This window comes from Bubalus kerabau, chromosome 1 (genome assembly GCF_029407905.1).
Source record: "Bubalus kerabau isolate K-KA32 ecotype Philippines breed swamp buffalo chromosome 1, PCC_UOA_SB_1v2, whole genome shotgun sequence".
NCBI lineage: Eukaryota > Metazoa > Chordata > Mammalia > Artiodactyla > Bovidae > Bubalus > Bubalus kerabau.
Genome location: NC_073624.1, coordinates 200133398 through 200146484, shown reverse-complemented (window position 1 = coordinate 200146484; position 13087 = coordinate 200133398). Strand labels below are relative to the sequence as shown.

The window sequence follows — 13087 nt, the reverse complement described above, 5'->3', positions numbered from 1 at the left end:
TACGTGTGTGTGTGTATGTGTATATATAGTAGGTTTGAGTGTGTGTGTGCTAATTCGCTTCAGTCGTGTCCAATTCTTTGCGACCCCACGGACTGTAGCCCACCAGGTTCCTCTGTCCATGGGATTCTCCAGGCAATAATACTGGTGTGGGTTGCCATGCCTTTTTCCAGGGAATCTTCCCGACTGTGGGATCAAACCCACATCTCTAATGTCTTCTGCACTGGCAGGCAGGCAGGTTCTTTATCACTAGCACCACCTAGGAAGCCCCATTCATGTAATATAAACAATATATATTAACATAGCCTTAAACTTCAGTGTGTTCTTACAACTAGACCGCACACCTCTTGAAGGCAGGGACAGCGGCCTCCATTTCTGTGCATCACCCTTGGAGTCCAGTGCTGAGCTGGACACACAGTAGTTCTCGGTAGACGACCAAGTGAGCAGTCTTACAGAGGTGCCTCCTTAGCCATACTGTGCCATGGTTAACAAAAGCGTTATCCATCAGTCAAGACAACATTCACAAAGATCAGTTTTACTCCCCTTATATTTTAATGTGTGCTGTTTTTAATAGACACCCATCAAGATATATAAATAACCTTGAAGGGAAAAAATGACATTTATATTTTACACTTTTGCTGTGCTGCCAAGGAACATATTACATGTTTGCTAATCCTTTCAAAAACAAATGTTTATGTAAGCCTTTAGAGAAGGGGGTTTAAAAAACATTTTTACCCTTAGCCCTCAGCTCTGAGAGTATTTGCCATAAATTGTTACTATGTCAGCATATTTGAAAAATAGCATCACATAGACAATTTCTTAATTCCCTACTGCAAAATTACATCTTAAGGTGGCTGTATGTTGTCTGCTATTTAGGGTTGTTTTTCAAGAATCTACAGACTCACTCCAGGTGGTCATTGTGCCTCTGCTTAAATATGGTCAGGAATGGGGGCCTCTCTTCTGCTGGTACCAACCCTTTTCTCTTTCATGTAAGGCATCTTGAACTGGTGTACAGAATGTTTAAAGATCTTTAAACATTCAAGAGTGTAAATGATATTCAAGAGTGTAAATGCCCTTAATGTATGTTATTATTATTGAAGGAGAAGGGAGAAGACTGCTATCCAAAAAATCTACATGACTTGTGTATTATAAACCCAAGAAAACTCTTATCAAGAGGTGCATATTATGGGCTCTGTAGGTTGGGTATACCAATTGTAGATGATTAGGAAACTATCAAGAATCATCAACAGAAAACCCACAGTCTGACAGCACTGTGGAGAGGTGGTGGTTAAGAACCAGTGGTTTCAGAATCAGTCATACCTGACTTTGATTCCTGTATCTATTCATTACCAGCTTTGAGCAATTTGCTTTGCTCTCTGGTCTTTTACTTTCTCGTTAGTGAAATAAAAATGATATTAAGGATTAAATGAGATCACATTTATAAAGCAGAACACCAAAACAGTGTTTGGCCCAAATTTATGTTAAATGGCAACCAATATGAGCAGTATTATTGTGTTATTACTGTATTATTGTTATTATTATAAATTCAGAGGTGCCTGTTTGACTGCAGTTGACACTGAGGTAATGGGTATTTCTTAGGGAAGAAAAATGTGGTGTGGGGACTCTGAGTTGGCTACCTGTCTTAACAGCCAACTGGGGATAAGGAGTTTAATAGGAAGTGTCATCCCCCAAGCTTACCTCCCTTGGGTGGAATTGTAAGGTCCAACTTTCCTACTTGTTAACACTGCTATAAACTGCTTACACATACCCTTATTGAAAGGGTTCAGTTCAGTTCAGTCGCTCAGTCGTGTTTGACTCTTCACAACCCCATGGACTGCAGCATGCCAGGCTTCCCTGTCCCTCACCAACTCCTGGAGCTTGCTCAAACTCAGGTCCATTGAATCGGTGATGCCATCCAACCATCTCATCCTCTGTCAACCTGTTCTCCTCCTGCCTTCAATCTTTCCCAGCATCAAGGTCTTTTCTAATGAGTCAGTTCTTTGCATCAGGTGGCCAAAGTATTAGAGTTTCAGCTTCAGCATCAGTCCTTCCAATGAACACCCGTGACTGATCTCCTTTAGGATGGACGCGTTGGATTTCCTTGCAGTCCAAGGGACTCTCAAGGGTCTTCTCCAACACCACAGTTCAAAAGCATCCATTCTTCCATGCTCAGCTTTCTTTATGGTCCAACTCTCACATCCATACATGACTACTGGAAAAAACATAGCTAATACTGATCTTATCATTATGTAGGTAAAATACCAGCTCATATCTTATCACTCTATTCTGTATTTTTTGGTCAGGCCAGTATTGTCCTGGTGAAACAATTCCTCCCCCACCAAAAGCCCTGAGTTGCAGCATTTGCTGATTTCCATGGTGTAAATACTTTCGGGATATCCAGTTTCAAGCTTCCAAGCGACTGCTCCATAGTCGCTGAGCACAGAGTTGGGAAGAGATGCGCACAGTTGCTCAAGTCAGTGCAAGCTGGCTCCATAGCACCACTGGGTCAGAGGGAAGCATGTGATGCGACAGTACAAGATAGGATGATTTAAAGTGAAATTTACAAGCATATAGAATAGAGGGAAAATAGTTTGTCCTGGGAATGACCAACAGAATTCATCCAGAAAGTGATTACTTGAGCAGCATGTTTCACTGCCGTTTTTCCGTCCTTGCTCTGTACTCTGTAGTCATACTGAGGGCAGAAATCTTTTCCTAGCTGCTTGTGCTCAATTGGCAGTGGGGTACGGAGGTGCAGGGTTGAGTGGTGGGTCTCCCTAATGACTTCTGAACATCAGATTGTTTCTTTAACCAGTAGTTTAAAGATTTGGTCTTGGACATAGTGCCCACGTTTGTAAAAATGTCTCCCTTCTTCCCTTCCCTTCTCCCTTCCCTTCCCTTCTCCCTCCCTCCCTGTCTGCTTTATTCCCTTCCCTATGACCTCACAAGTATTTTCTATCATCTCTTTTGTAATCCTAACAACCCCCAAGAGATCATCAGAACAGGTAATACTACTCCTGTTCTGCAAAAATGGTAGAGACATTAGAAAACTGCTATACTTCATAAATTTCTATCATGTTATTAATGTCATCGGTAATACATAATTTTGTTATTTGGAAACCTTCATTGTTACTCAAACACCCCCACTTCAGTAGTATTTTTTGAGTCGAGAGGGTCATTTCAACCTCTGGCCACCTTTCCGTTGTTGTCACACAGTTAATTTTCTTCTCTCCCTCATGGTTGTTGGAAATTGTATCACGCTGTATCTAGGAAATTGCATTACAGTGCTATAAATACATTTCTGAGAACTTTTAATTAAGTGATGATACCTAGAACTTTCTCATTATAGTTAAATCCCTAGAGATGATAAAACAGAATCCTCTTGAGAAGCTGTTTTGTTTCCAGTGGCCCAGCACTGGAACAAACATAATTCTGTTACAAACCATCTCTGAACTATTAGAGTGACACCAGTGAAGGAGTGTGTCAATGTAGTGGCTTCAAAAAACCCAGGTCTTCTTACTAAAGACTTCTTCAAAGTTTTCCAAGTGCCTTATGACTCAAACTGAAGAAGAAGCCCATCTGAGCTCACTGACTCGCCATTTACCATGAAGTCCTCTGTGGATGTGCTTGAAATCATCACTTGCATCCTGCTAATCCTTGTGAGCTTTGTCGGAAACCTGTGTTTATTTTATTCTACAAGGAAGTGTATGACTGGGCGTCTAGAGACATCCTTTCTTCTGATTTTCAGTCTTATATTTGTCCACCTCATTAAGAACCTGGTGGTGAATGTCATGAAAATTGTTTATTCTTCTGGTTGTGTGTTGGATGCAGCTGGCTGCAAAGTTCTGCGCTTCACGGCAGCCCTGACGACATCCCTGGCCATCTGGTTCATGTTACACTTTGCATTGCTCTACCACCAGAAGCTGTACCAGACTGTCCACCCCTTGAGTGAGCCTCCAAACCCGGACCATCAGAAGCATTCCTTAAAGGTGGTTTCTGCACTTTGGGTGACAGGCGTGGCAGTATACCTCCCAGTTTTACTCTATACTAGAAAATCAGAATACCTGAATGCAGGAAATGATACAGACCCCTTGTCAACAAACAGGATTCACATGGATTGCCTAACTGACTTTGGAAACAAGCAAGTAGAGTTTTACTATGAGGAAGTGTTTTTGGTTCTGATTGATATTCTTCCTTTAGCCACCTTAGTCTTTGTCTGTTTCTGGATGTCTTTTCTGCTTTCAGAGAGAAAGAAGATGACATATGGTGACATCTGGATTGGAGACGATGATTCAGAAATTGAAATCCTTAGAGGGGCCAAGTTTAGTATTTTATTAATGTGGCTGATCACTCCACTTTGGATTTCTCATTTTATCTTAGTCTATTTCTTGAAAGGCTTGGCAGCCTGTGTCTTTTTTCCAGCTCTTCTCACAGCCCTCTCTTCAGGCTTCTCTGCGCTCAGTCCTTTCCTGCTTATGCTGGTGAATTACAGAATGAAGTTGGTGTCCTTCTGTGATGCCAAAGAGAAAAAATGCACACCACCGCCTGCAAATGTTATTCTCTCTCCATATGCTTAATGGCAAAAAAAAAACTCTGCTTTAACTTTGGGGAGTCAGACCAAACTTCCACAACCCTCATCAACAGATAATTTCTGAAAGAAGGACTAAAAGACTGACTTTTCCTCCAAAAAAGACTTCTGAGGGAAACAGTGCAAGAAGAAGATATTTGAACCTCAAGTTATTATAAGTTGAAGAAAAATAGTCATCTCAACATTGGTGATTTCAGACAGTACCACAGTTTTTAGTGTAGGACCCAACAATGATCATAGTCTGGAAGTGAACTCAACAGTGTATTAAGTATTTACTCTGTGTAAGATACTATGTTAAAAAGCAGCGTATTGTAAAAACTGAGGATTACACTGCGTAGCTGAATTCCTTTAAAGGTACTTAACAGTAATCTTGTGTTTTCATCTTGTGTTTTTTCTTGACATGCTATGACATATATTGGAAGTGCATTAGTTTAGTATACAGTGTTCATTTTTGCACTTTTAATCACGATACCTCACCTAAACTAGAAGCAGATTCTTTTCATTTGCCTTCCTCTAATTATCTTTAGTAAATTTGGCTTGAGAAAACCATTGGATGAAACAATCAGTGCTTGGTAAATCATATTCTTTCTGTATGTACAGATGTGCAAATATTTGGCTACTACAGACATTTAACCCACTCTTCCTTCTTAATCACCTTAACATGCAACTTTACTCCTCTTCAGAAAAAAAAGAGATATTTATTTTAATAGACTTTATTTCCTCTTTTGGTTATTAAGTTGGTACATTTTAATTGGAAGAATTGACAAGTATCCATAATAATCTATTTTTCTGAACTTGGATTTAATAAAAATAAGCACATTATAATTTAAAATACATGACCAGGATTTTATTTTTTACACTTAGCCAGTGTAGCCATTTGGACTGCTTCAGATTCAATAAATAATAATTTTATATATCTTATGAGGCATATATGTTGTATAAGCATTGAATTTTAAGTTAATTTTTACCCGATCCTTGCATTTCCTTTTCCTTCTTTATGAATAGACTTAACTTTATGAATAAGCATGGCTGCATATGGTTCTAGTGACTGGATGCCCCTACGTTGGGGTTCTTGCTCTGAAAAGGTTCCTTCTGAAGTTTTAAACCTGGATCTCATTAACAGGAGAAACGTAGAACATCTTTGTTGCCATGAAGTGCTATGGAGAAAGGAATTTGTAAAGTAACCAAGGCCCATATTTTGTAGGGTTCGGTAGGCCGATGTCTTGTCCCTTGCATAGCACTGAGAATTAAAATACACACACACACACAGACTGAAGACCTTCTGAGGTTTCTGGGTGGTCTTCATGGGAAATGCTTAGTTGAGTCCACTGAGGAAGTTTAATCAGAAGGGCACTATGCATGGATCCTATATAATGAAGTTAACATCTGTGGAGATGGGGGATGTGGGGAAGAGGTCACCATCTTTTAATTAAGTGCAGATGTAGCTGGGGCTGGGACCAGCCATTGATCTTAGGTAGTAGCTCTCAAATGTGGTTCTGGGACCAACAGTATCGGTATCATCTGGGAACTTGTTAGACATGTAAATTCTCAGGCCCCAGCCCAGAGCTACAGTTTGGGCAATTGGACCCAGCAACTTGTTTCTAATAAGCCTTCTGGTTGATTCTCATGCAGGCTGAACTTTTTGAGAACCACTGGCCTAGAGTTACTCAGAAGTTTAATCCTCACAATGAGAAGTGTGAGAAGGAAGCCAAGATGACGGACACCTGATGTAGTCTTTAGTGCTCCTGTACACATTGCTGTTATGTCTATTGCTCTCTAAAATGGGAATCAGGATTGTCATCTGTGTTGCATACATTCTCAATAACAATTGCCAAACAAATCCACTGTAAAAATCAAGCAATCTTTGCAGAATCAAGAGGAAAGCATGACCACTTCAGGTGTGCCAAAAATCTGGAACTTGGATTTGGAGAGTTTCCGGTGCATAACTGAGTAATGGATCTAGTTCCATAGTTTCTTTCCAGGAGTCAGTGTAAGACATGGCTGGCGGACACCCAGGCTGAACTTCCCAGTGCTGGAAATGTTTCCTTTTCCTCCTCAGACATTTTCTTTTGGTTTGGGCCTCATTAGGTCATAGTTTTGTCCTTGCAGAATTGATGTTTTCATGTACAACAGAGAGTAAATCATATTCTCACTGAATGAACCACATTCCAGTTCACTTTTAAAAATTATGTTCACTCTAACTCTCTGACTCTGTTTCGCTCTCCTCCTCTCCCTTAACCTCCACATTTCATCTACATTCTGGTAGGATCAGGATGATAGATGAAATAGGGTAGAAGTTCAACAAAGGTTGTCATGGCGGCACCTTGCAGAGGGCTCAGAGTTGGTCAGGACCATCCTGAGGTCTTGGTTTGGGCCTCACAGAATCTCTGACTTAGAAGGTCATCTGTCCCTTCTTTCAATGCAAGATTCTTGCCTTTCTCCCTCAGAGAATCCCTCCAAACCTCTGAATGAATGGTTTCTTTCTAGGGTGGTTGTGAACTTATCAAGGAGCCCGTTTCATTTATGCCCTTTGCAAACACCATTAGTAAGAAGTATTTACTGAGACTGGAATCCCTGAAACTTCTTAAAGAAGTTTCTTACCCTTGAAGGCAAGTCCTCCACTTACCTGACGGCTTTCTAGGTTCTTAGAGAGAGGAGTGCTTTTCTCTTCTCCCCGTTAGACATTTCTTTAGCCATGCCATGTGAGGCAGAGCTTGCCAGCTACTGGCTGTCATGACTTCCTCACTCTGTCTTGGTATATTCCAGTTTGCCTGTGGCCTTCTTAAGTAGTGGCAGCCAGCACTGAACACAATATATATTCTCTTGTATTTACATATGTTTATATTTTTTCTACATTCTTTTATCTTCTCCTGTGTAGGTACTGTGAGCATGGATTCTTCTCTTCCTCTTCCAAAAAGAATTTTAAATATTAAATTCACTTTAAATCCACCCCCCACCCCCACACACACACGCACACACACAAATACAAATTTAAAAGCACCATTGTGTTAGGGCTTAAAAATTAAGGTCTTTTCAGGCTCTAAAATTCTGCTATAAGTTAGTTCATTCTCAGTGTCAGATTTTAAAAATAATGAAATACCCCCAAATCATTTTCAAGAATTTTAAACTATAGGCTAGGGCTCAAAACTACAATAAGACCATATTTTAAATCAAATATACTTCATTTTATTTTTTAAAAAAACTACAAAGAAACACAGCCTATACAGTGGTGTTTTGCTTGCCTTTCCAATAAGACATAAGGAAAGATGGTCATCATCAAATTTTATTTGAAGATGAACTGGAAGTATTAAACCAACTGGCTATGGAATATAATGCTTTATAGGCCAGTTCAGGGATACCTGTGGATAGGTATGTTAGGTACACAAAGGTCTATATACTTTCCTTTAAAGATGATCATGCCTACCATTCTCTTTAGACTCTACTGGAGAGAGGAAAGAGCCAGTTCTTGCATACCCAAAGCAGTACAGCTCAGGACTGAGGATGCCTGTGGAATTCTGGCCTACATGGTTCAGAGACACAGTCATGTTTTAGGACAGTCTAAGATGCAAATCACTGCCGGTGGTGACTGCAGCCATGAAATTAAAAGACGCTTACTCCTTGGAAGGAAAGTTATGACCAACCTAGACAGCATATTAAAAAGCAGAGACATTAATTGCCAACAAAGGTCCATCTAGTCAAGGCTATGGTTTTTCCAGTAGTCATGTATGGATGTGAGAGTTGGACTATAAAGAAGGCTGAGCGCTGAAGAATTGATGCTTTTGAACTGTGGTGTTGGAGAAGACTCTTGAGAGTCCCTTGGACTGCAAGGAGATCCAACCAGTCCATCCTAAAGTAAATCAGTCCTGAATATTCACTGGAAGGACTGATGTTGAAGCTGAAAGTCCAGTACTTTGGCCTCCTGATGCAAAGAACTGACTCATTTGAAAAGACCCTGATGCTGGGAAAGATTGAAGGCGGGAGGAGAAGGGGACAACAGGATAAGATGGTTGGATAGCATCACTGACTCAATGGACGTGAGTTTGAGTAAACTCTGGCAGTTGGTGATGGACAGGCAGGCCTGGTGCGCTGCAGTCCATGGGGTCTCAAAGAGTCAGACACGACTGAGCAACTGAACTGAACTGAACTGGACTGAAGATGCAAATCAGAAGAGCTGTGGGCTTGATCCCAGGAAGTGGTTTGTCTGAGCTTGCTTGGTCCCTATCTATGTAGGAGTACATGGCCGAAACATTCCTGAGTTTTACCATCTTTAAAATTGGAAGGGTATGATTGCAAATTGTGATATACACCCTCTCTATCCCTCATGGACTTGTAATAAAGTCAGATAAAATATATTGAAGATTAAAATAAAAAGATATTGAAGGTGTTTTGAAAAAGTAAAATGTCTGATGCAAGTGAAGTGTTATTGGGTTGGCCAAAAAGTTTGTTCGAGTTTTTCTGTACAGTCTTGCAGCTAACCCCATACTTTACCCCTGCAGTTTGGGTAAGCTGAAATAAGGGAGAAAAAGCGAACTTACCACCAGAAGCCCTGGCTGCATGTGAGGCAGCCACAGCACCTCTCTGAGCCTTGGTTTCCTCTGTTCCATGAAGGAGATTGTAAAGATATTTGTCTCCTATGACTTTGGTGAACTGTGAGTGAGATAGTATATGTAAGAGCACCCAGACCTACCCCTGGTACAAAGTTTGGCTTCATAAATCTTTGTGGTTGTTCAAACTGGAAATGCAGCTCCCCTTTCTTGGAGCTGGAGCGGGCTCAATACATTACATTAAAACCTCCTGTTTGATAGCAAATACTTGCTTGTACTTTCTCCAGACATGCCAGAGAATTTGTTACTCCAGCACACGCTCTGTTTATACTCTGACTTTGGAAATATTCTCCTGCCCACTGTGCTTATTGACCCACCCCAGCTATCACCCTTCAAGACCCATTTTTTGAAGCAAAAACAGCAGCAAGTGTTAAATCTGTGTTACTCACCTTTCTGGAAATCCTGCTTCAGGATTCTTCTCACCTCCAGCCTCCACCCGTACAGCAGCTCTACCCAGAATGCTTCCTCCTGGCCCATCGACTCACTCACCATTTGAGCACTCACATTCTTCAGCTGTCAGCTTAGACCTCAGCTCTACTGCACACACTTCCCTTATCTACAAGGTCTCAGTTAGGTGACTCAGGCTCCTGTGTAATTTTTAAACAGCAAAACCATTTTGTATTGGGGTGTAGCCAATTAACAATGTTGTGGTAGTTTCAGGTGAATAGTGAAGGGACTCAGCCATACATACACATGTGTCCATTCTCCCCCAAACCCCCTTTCCCATCCAGGCCGGCACGTAACATTTAGCAGAGTTCCCTGTGCTATGCAATAGATCCTTGTTGGTTATCCATTTTAAATATAGCAGTGTGTACACAACCTTCACAATGTCCTTATCAATCCCTTCCCCACACCCTCCCGGTAACCCTGAGTTTGTTTTCTAAGTCTGTGAGTCTTTTCTGTTTCATTTAAGTATGTTCATTTGTATCATTTCTGTTTAGATTCCAGATATAAGGGGTGTCATGTGATATTTCTCCTTCTCTGTCTGACTTACTTCACTCAGTATGACACTCTCTAGTTCTACCTATGTTGCTGCAAATGTCCAGTGCTGTGTATTTATGTGTCCCAGCAAGGACCACAGTATATGGTAATGGCCCTTTTTTCTGCACTGTTCCCCCCCATACTGGCCTGGAGAGTAGTGTTGGTCTAACCTAATGTGTTCTTTCAGGAACATGCCGTAAATGAAGGCAAGGATGAGATCTACACAGCTTGTGCTTCCCTCCCCTTTCTCCCCATGTGTACTTCTTGGCTCTCCTTCAGTTACCTCTTTCCAGTAGAAATTTCTTGCCTCTATCATCTTTCTGCTTCAATACTAGGCATTCAGTGACTGCCATGCCTCTGGCCACTGTTGAATCAAAGGGTGAGAGAAACTGAATCCAACATTTGGAATGAGTTGCCTCCTTGCCAGCCAATCTACTGAGCCAACTGGGGACGACATTTCATATATTCTACTTTTTTCCACCCAAGCCTTCCAGTATGCAGTTTGTGATTTTTTTTGAACCCTTGTTATATGAGGGAAAGAAAGTTCAATATCTACGCCTAGGCTTTTAAACTGAGAATGTATCCCAGTACTAATTTGGCTGTGTATGTCAGGGTGTAGGCAAGTGCGGTGTTTTCCCAAGTTATTGGTGAATTAAAGACTAAAGAAAGAAGCTGTAATGCAAATCAACCAAGGTTACCTCATCACCAAGTGTACCCTGCTCATTTATTTTGACAAGCCCAACTTAACTTTTAATTACCAGGCCTCCTAGTACACTGGTAAAATGTAGCATTAGTGACTTTGGCATAAGAGGAGAAATCTGTGTAACATGAGCCTTCAGAATGAGTCCATGCTGACTCCTTGTAAAATGGAGTGAGGCAATTCATTTTAAGAAGAATTTCAGTAGAGCAGTTTATGTGATCTGTGACTATAGTCGCAAATCAGCGAGCCTTTTATGAGCCAAGCGCACCAGAATGTGTACATTAAATGAGGGTAGTTCCTCAAAGAAATTTTGTCGGCCACTCTAAGCCATTCATTACCCAACAGATTTTGTAAGTCTTCATTTGGAACTATTTTCAGAGTCAGTTTTCAAATCACTATTAAAAAAAAAGAAAAATTGAAAATGTCACTCGAAAGTCCTAATACTGGAGAGGGTAGGCTATTTTTTAGATTGATGCCTACTTTTTATTATTCCGTTGGACTCTTAGTTACTTGGAGCTCTTTCCTAAATTGAGTCTTCCCTTGAAGGAAGCAGTCGGGCCGTCACTGAGGTCGCCCATGAGAAGGTGACATGGCGTTGATAGACCTATTAGGGCCAGAGCCTCTGCTGTACATTTTAATAGGCACTGGAGGGACTTCTGTTCTTGGCAGTTTATCAAAACTCTGTGCAAGTAGGGAAAATCCTACAGATGTGCACAGTTGATGCTCATTACTGTGCTTCTTTAGTCTCTTCCCCTCTAACTGGCATCAGTTTGGAGTTTGGGTAAAGTTTCTCTGGTGCCTTGGACACATCAAGAGAAAGGGTGCTTCATGTCACCAGGAGCTTCTACATGGCACGTGGGTCCCATCCACCCAGTCCTGTGTCCCCACATCCTAATATTGGTTTTCCTTCCCTCTCTGTAATTTTTCCCACCCAGGGCAGTAGACTTAAGCCATTGGAAAATGTTTCCTTTCCCTTTCTCTGCTTTCCCACTCCTGCCCACTCTGCACCTTCACCTCTCCACCCTGCCCTAAAAGGAAAGCTGAAACACACGACATGCGTGCCTCAGTGCATAACAGGTTAAAACTCGCCCATGTCAGTGGAGAGAGAAGCCCAACTGACCTTGAAATGGAAGGATTTCAACCAGTCCGCAGTATCTGAGGGTAGACAGGTCTTGTAAGAGATGTGCTTGAGGGGAAAGAAGTGGGCAAAAGAGGGGAGAAGGAACCTGGGATTGCAGCTTGTAGGCTCAGGGCTGATGGGGTAAGGGTGCCATGCAAATTTATAAATGACTGGGCTCTGAGATCCCAGAGGGGTCCAGGGCCAACTATGATGTATAGCAATAAAAATCTCAAGTAAAGGCTTTTAGCTGGACTGCCCTTTCTGGGGAGGCTGAAAAATATTTTCCACTGAGGTGTCTGTCTACCCACTCTCGTTGGCCTGGAGCCGCTTGGCCCTCTTGGGTCCAAGCTGCCAGGCTGGCCACGCAGAGGATGGTCTTGGTCTCTTTTCTGGACTTGTCCTTGGCATAACTTCTGCCCTTCCCCCCAGTCACAGTAGTGAAGTGGCATCGTGTAACTGCACAACGTCAGTGACCACAAGGCAAGGACGTCTTCTTCCTCTGGTTGTAAAATGAAGGAAATGTAATCCCCGCCTCCTAACATTTTATTGTGTTGGTGAAGCTTTCCTTTCTTTAATACTAAGAGATGACATGGAGGCTGTGGAAAAGCACATATTGTAACATGCTGGTAGTTTATTTGTGAGAAATTGTGTTTTACTGCTGTTGTGGTATGAGAATTCAAAACAATCGTAGAATACAGTTTCAACCTTAGAATACAAATGAAGGAAATATCATTTGATGGGAGGCACCAATAAGAAAAGCAGGGAGGATGGCACTTAAGGTTTAATCCTGGATTCCTCTGAAGGGTCAAAGGCTGAAATGCCCCCAAGGCCAGGCAGGATGTGTGGATGAGCAGAACTGATGGGGGTTGAGGGGGGAAGCTGAGGAGCACATGTCCCCTAGACAGGGCAGCGGCAGCTCAGCTCTAGCCGATTATTTATTGTGGGGAACACAGACCTGTGCTGCCAGAGCTTCAGATATTTTTTAAGTGAAGCCAGAAATCTAGAGTTTTATGTGAAATCACCAAAGGTCTATAAGCTGGCAACAGAGTCTATTTTTTAGAAACACTGCTGGGGCCAAGCACATCACATCTGTGGGCCAG

At 41.8% G+C, this 13087-nt stretch overlaps 2 protein-coding genes across 2 annotated transcripts in view; both read left to right on the top strand.

The window, feature by feature from the left end:
* SNCAIP (synuclein alpha interacting protein) overlaps nucleotides 1–13087 on the top strand; it is a 163550-nt gene that overhangs the window by 62129 nt on the left and 88334 nt on the right. The gene's annotated exons all lie outside the window — the stretch shown is intronic.
* On the top strand, nucleotides 3600–4571 carry LOC129629649 (neuropeptide Y receptor type 1-like). Its single transcript, XM_055549775.1, has one exon. The coding sequence runs from the start codon at nucleotides 3600–3602 to the stop codon at nucleotides 4569–4571; it is 972 nt and encodes a 323-aa protein (XP_055405750.1).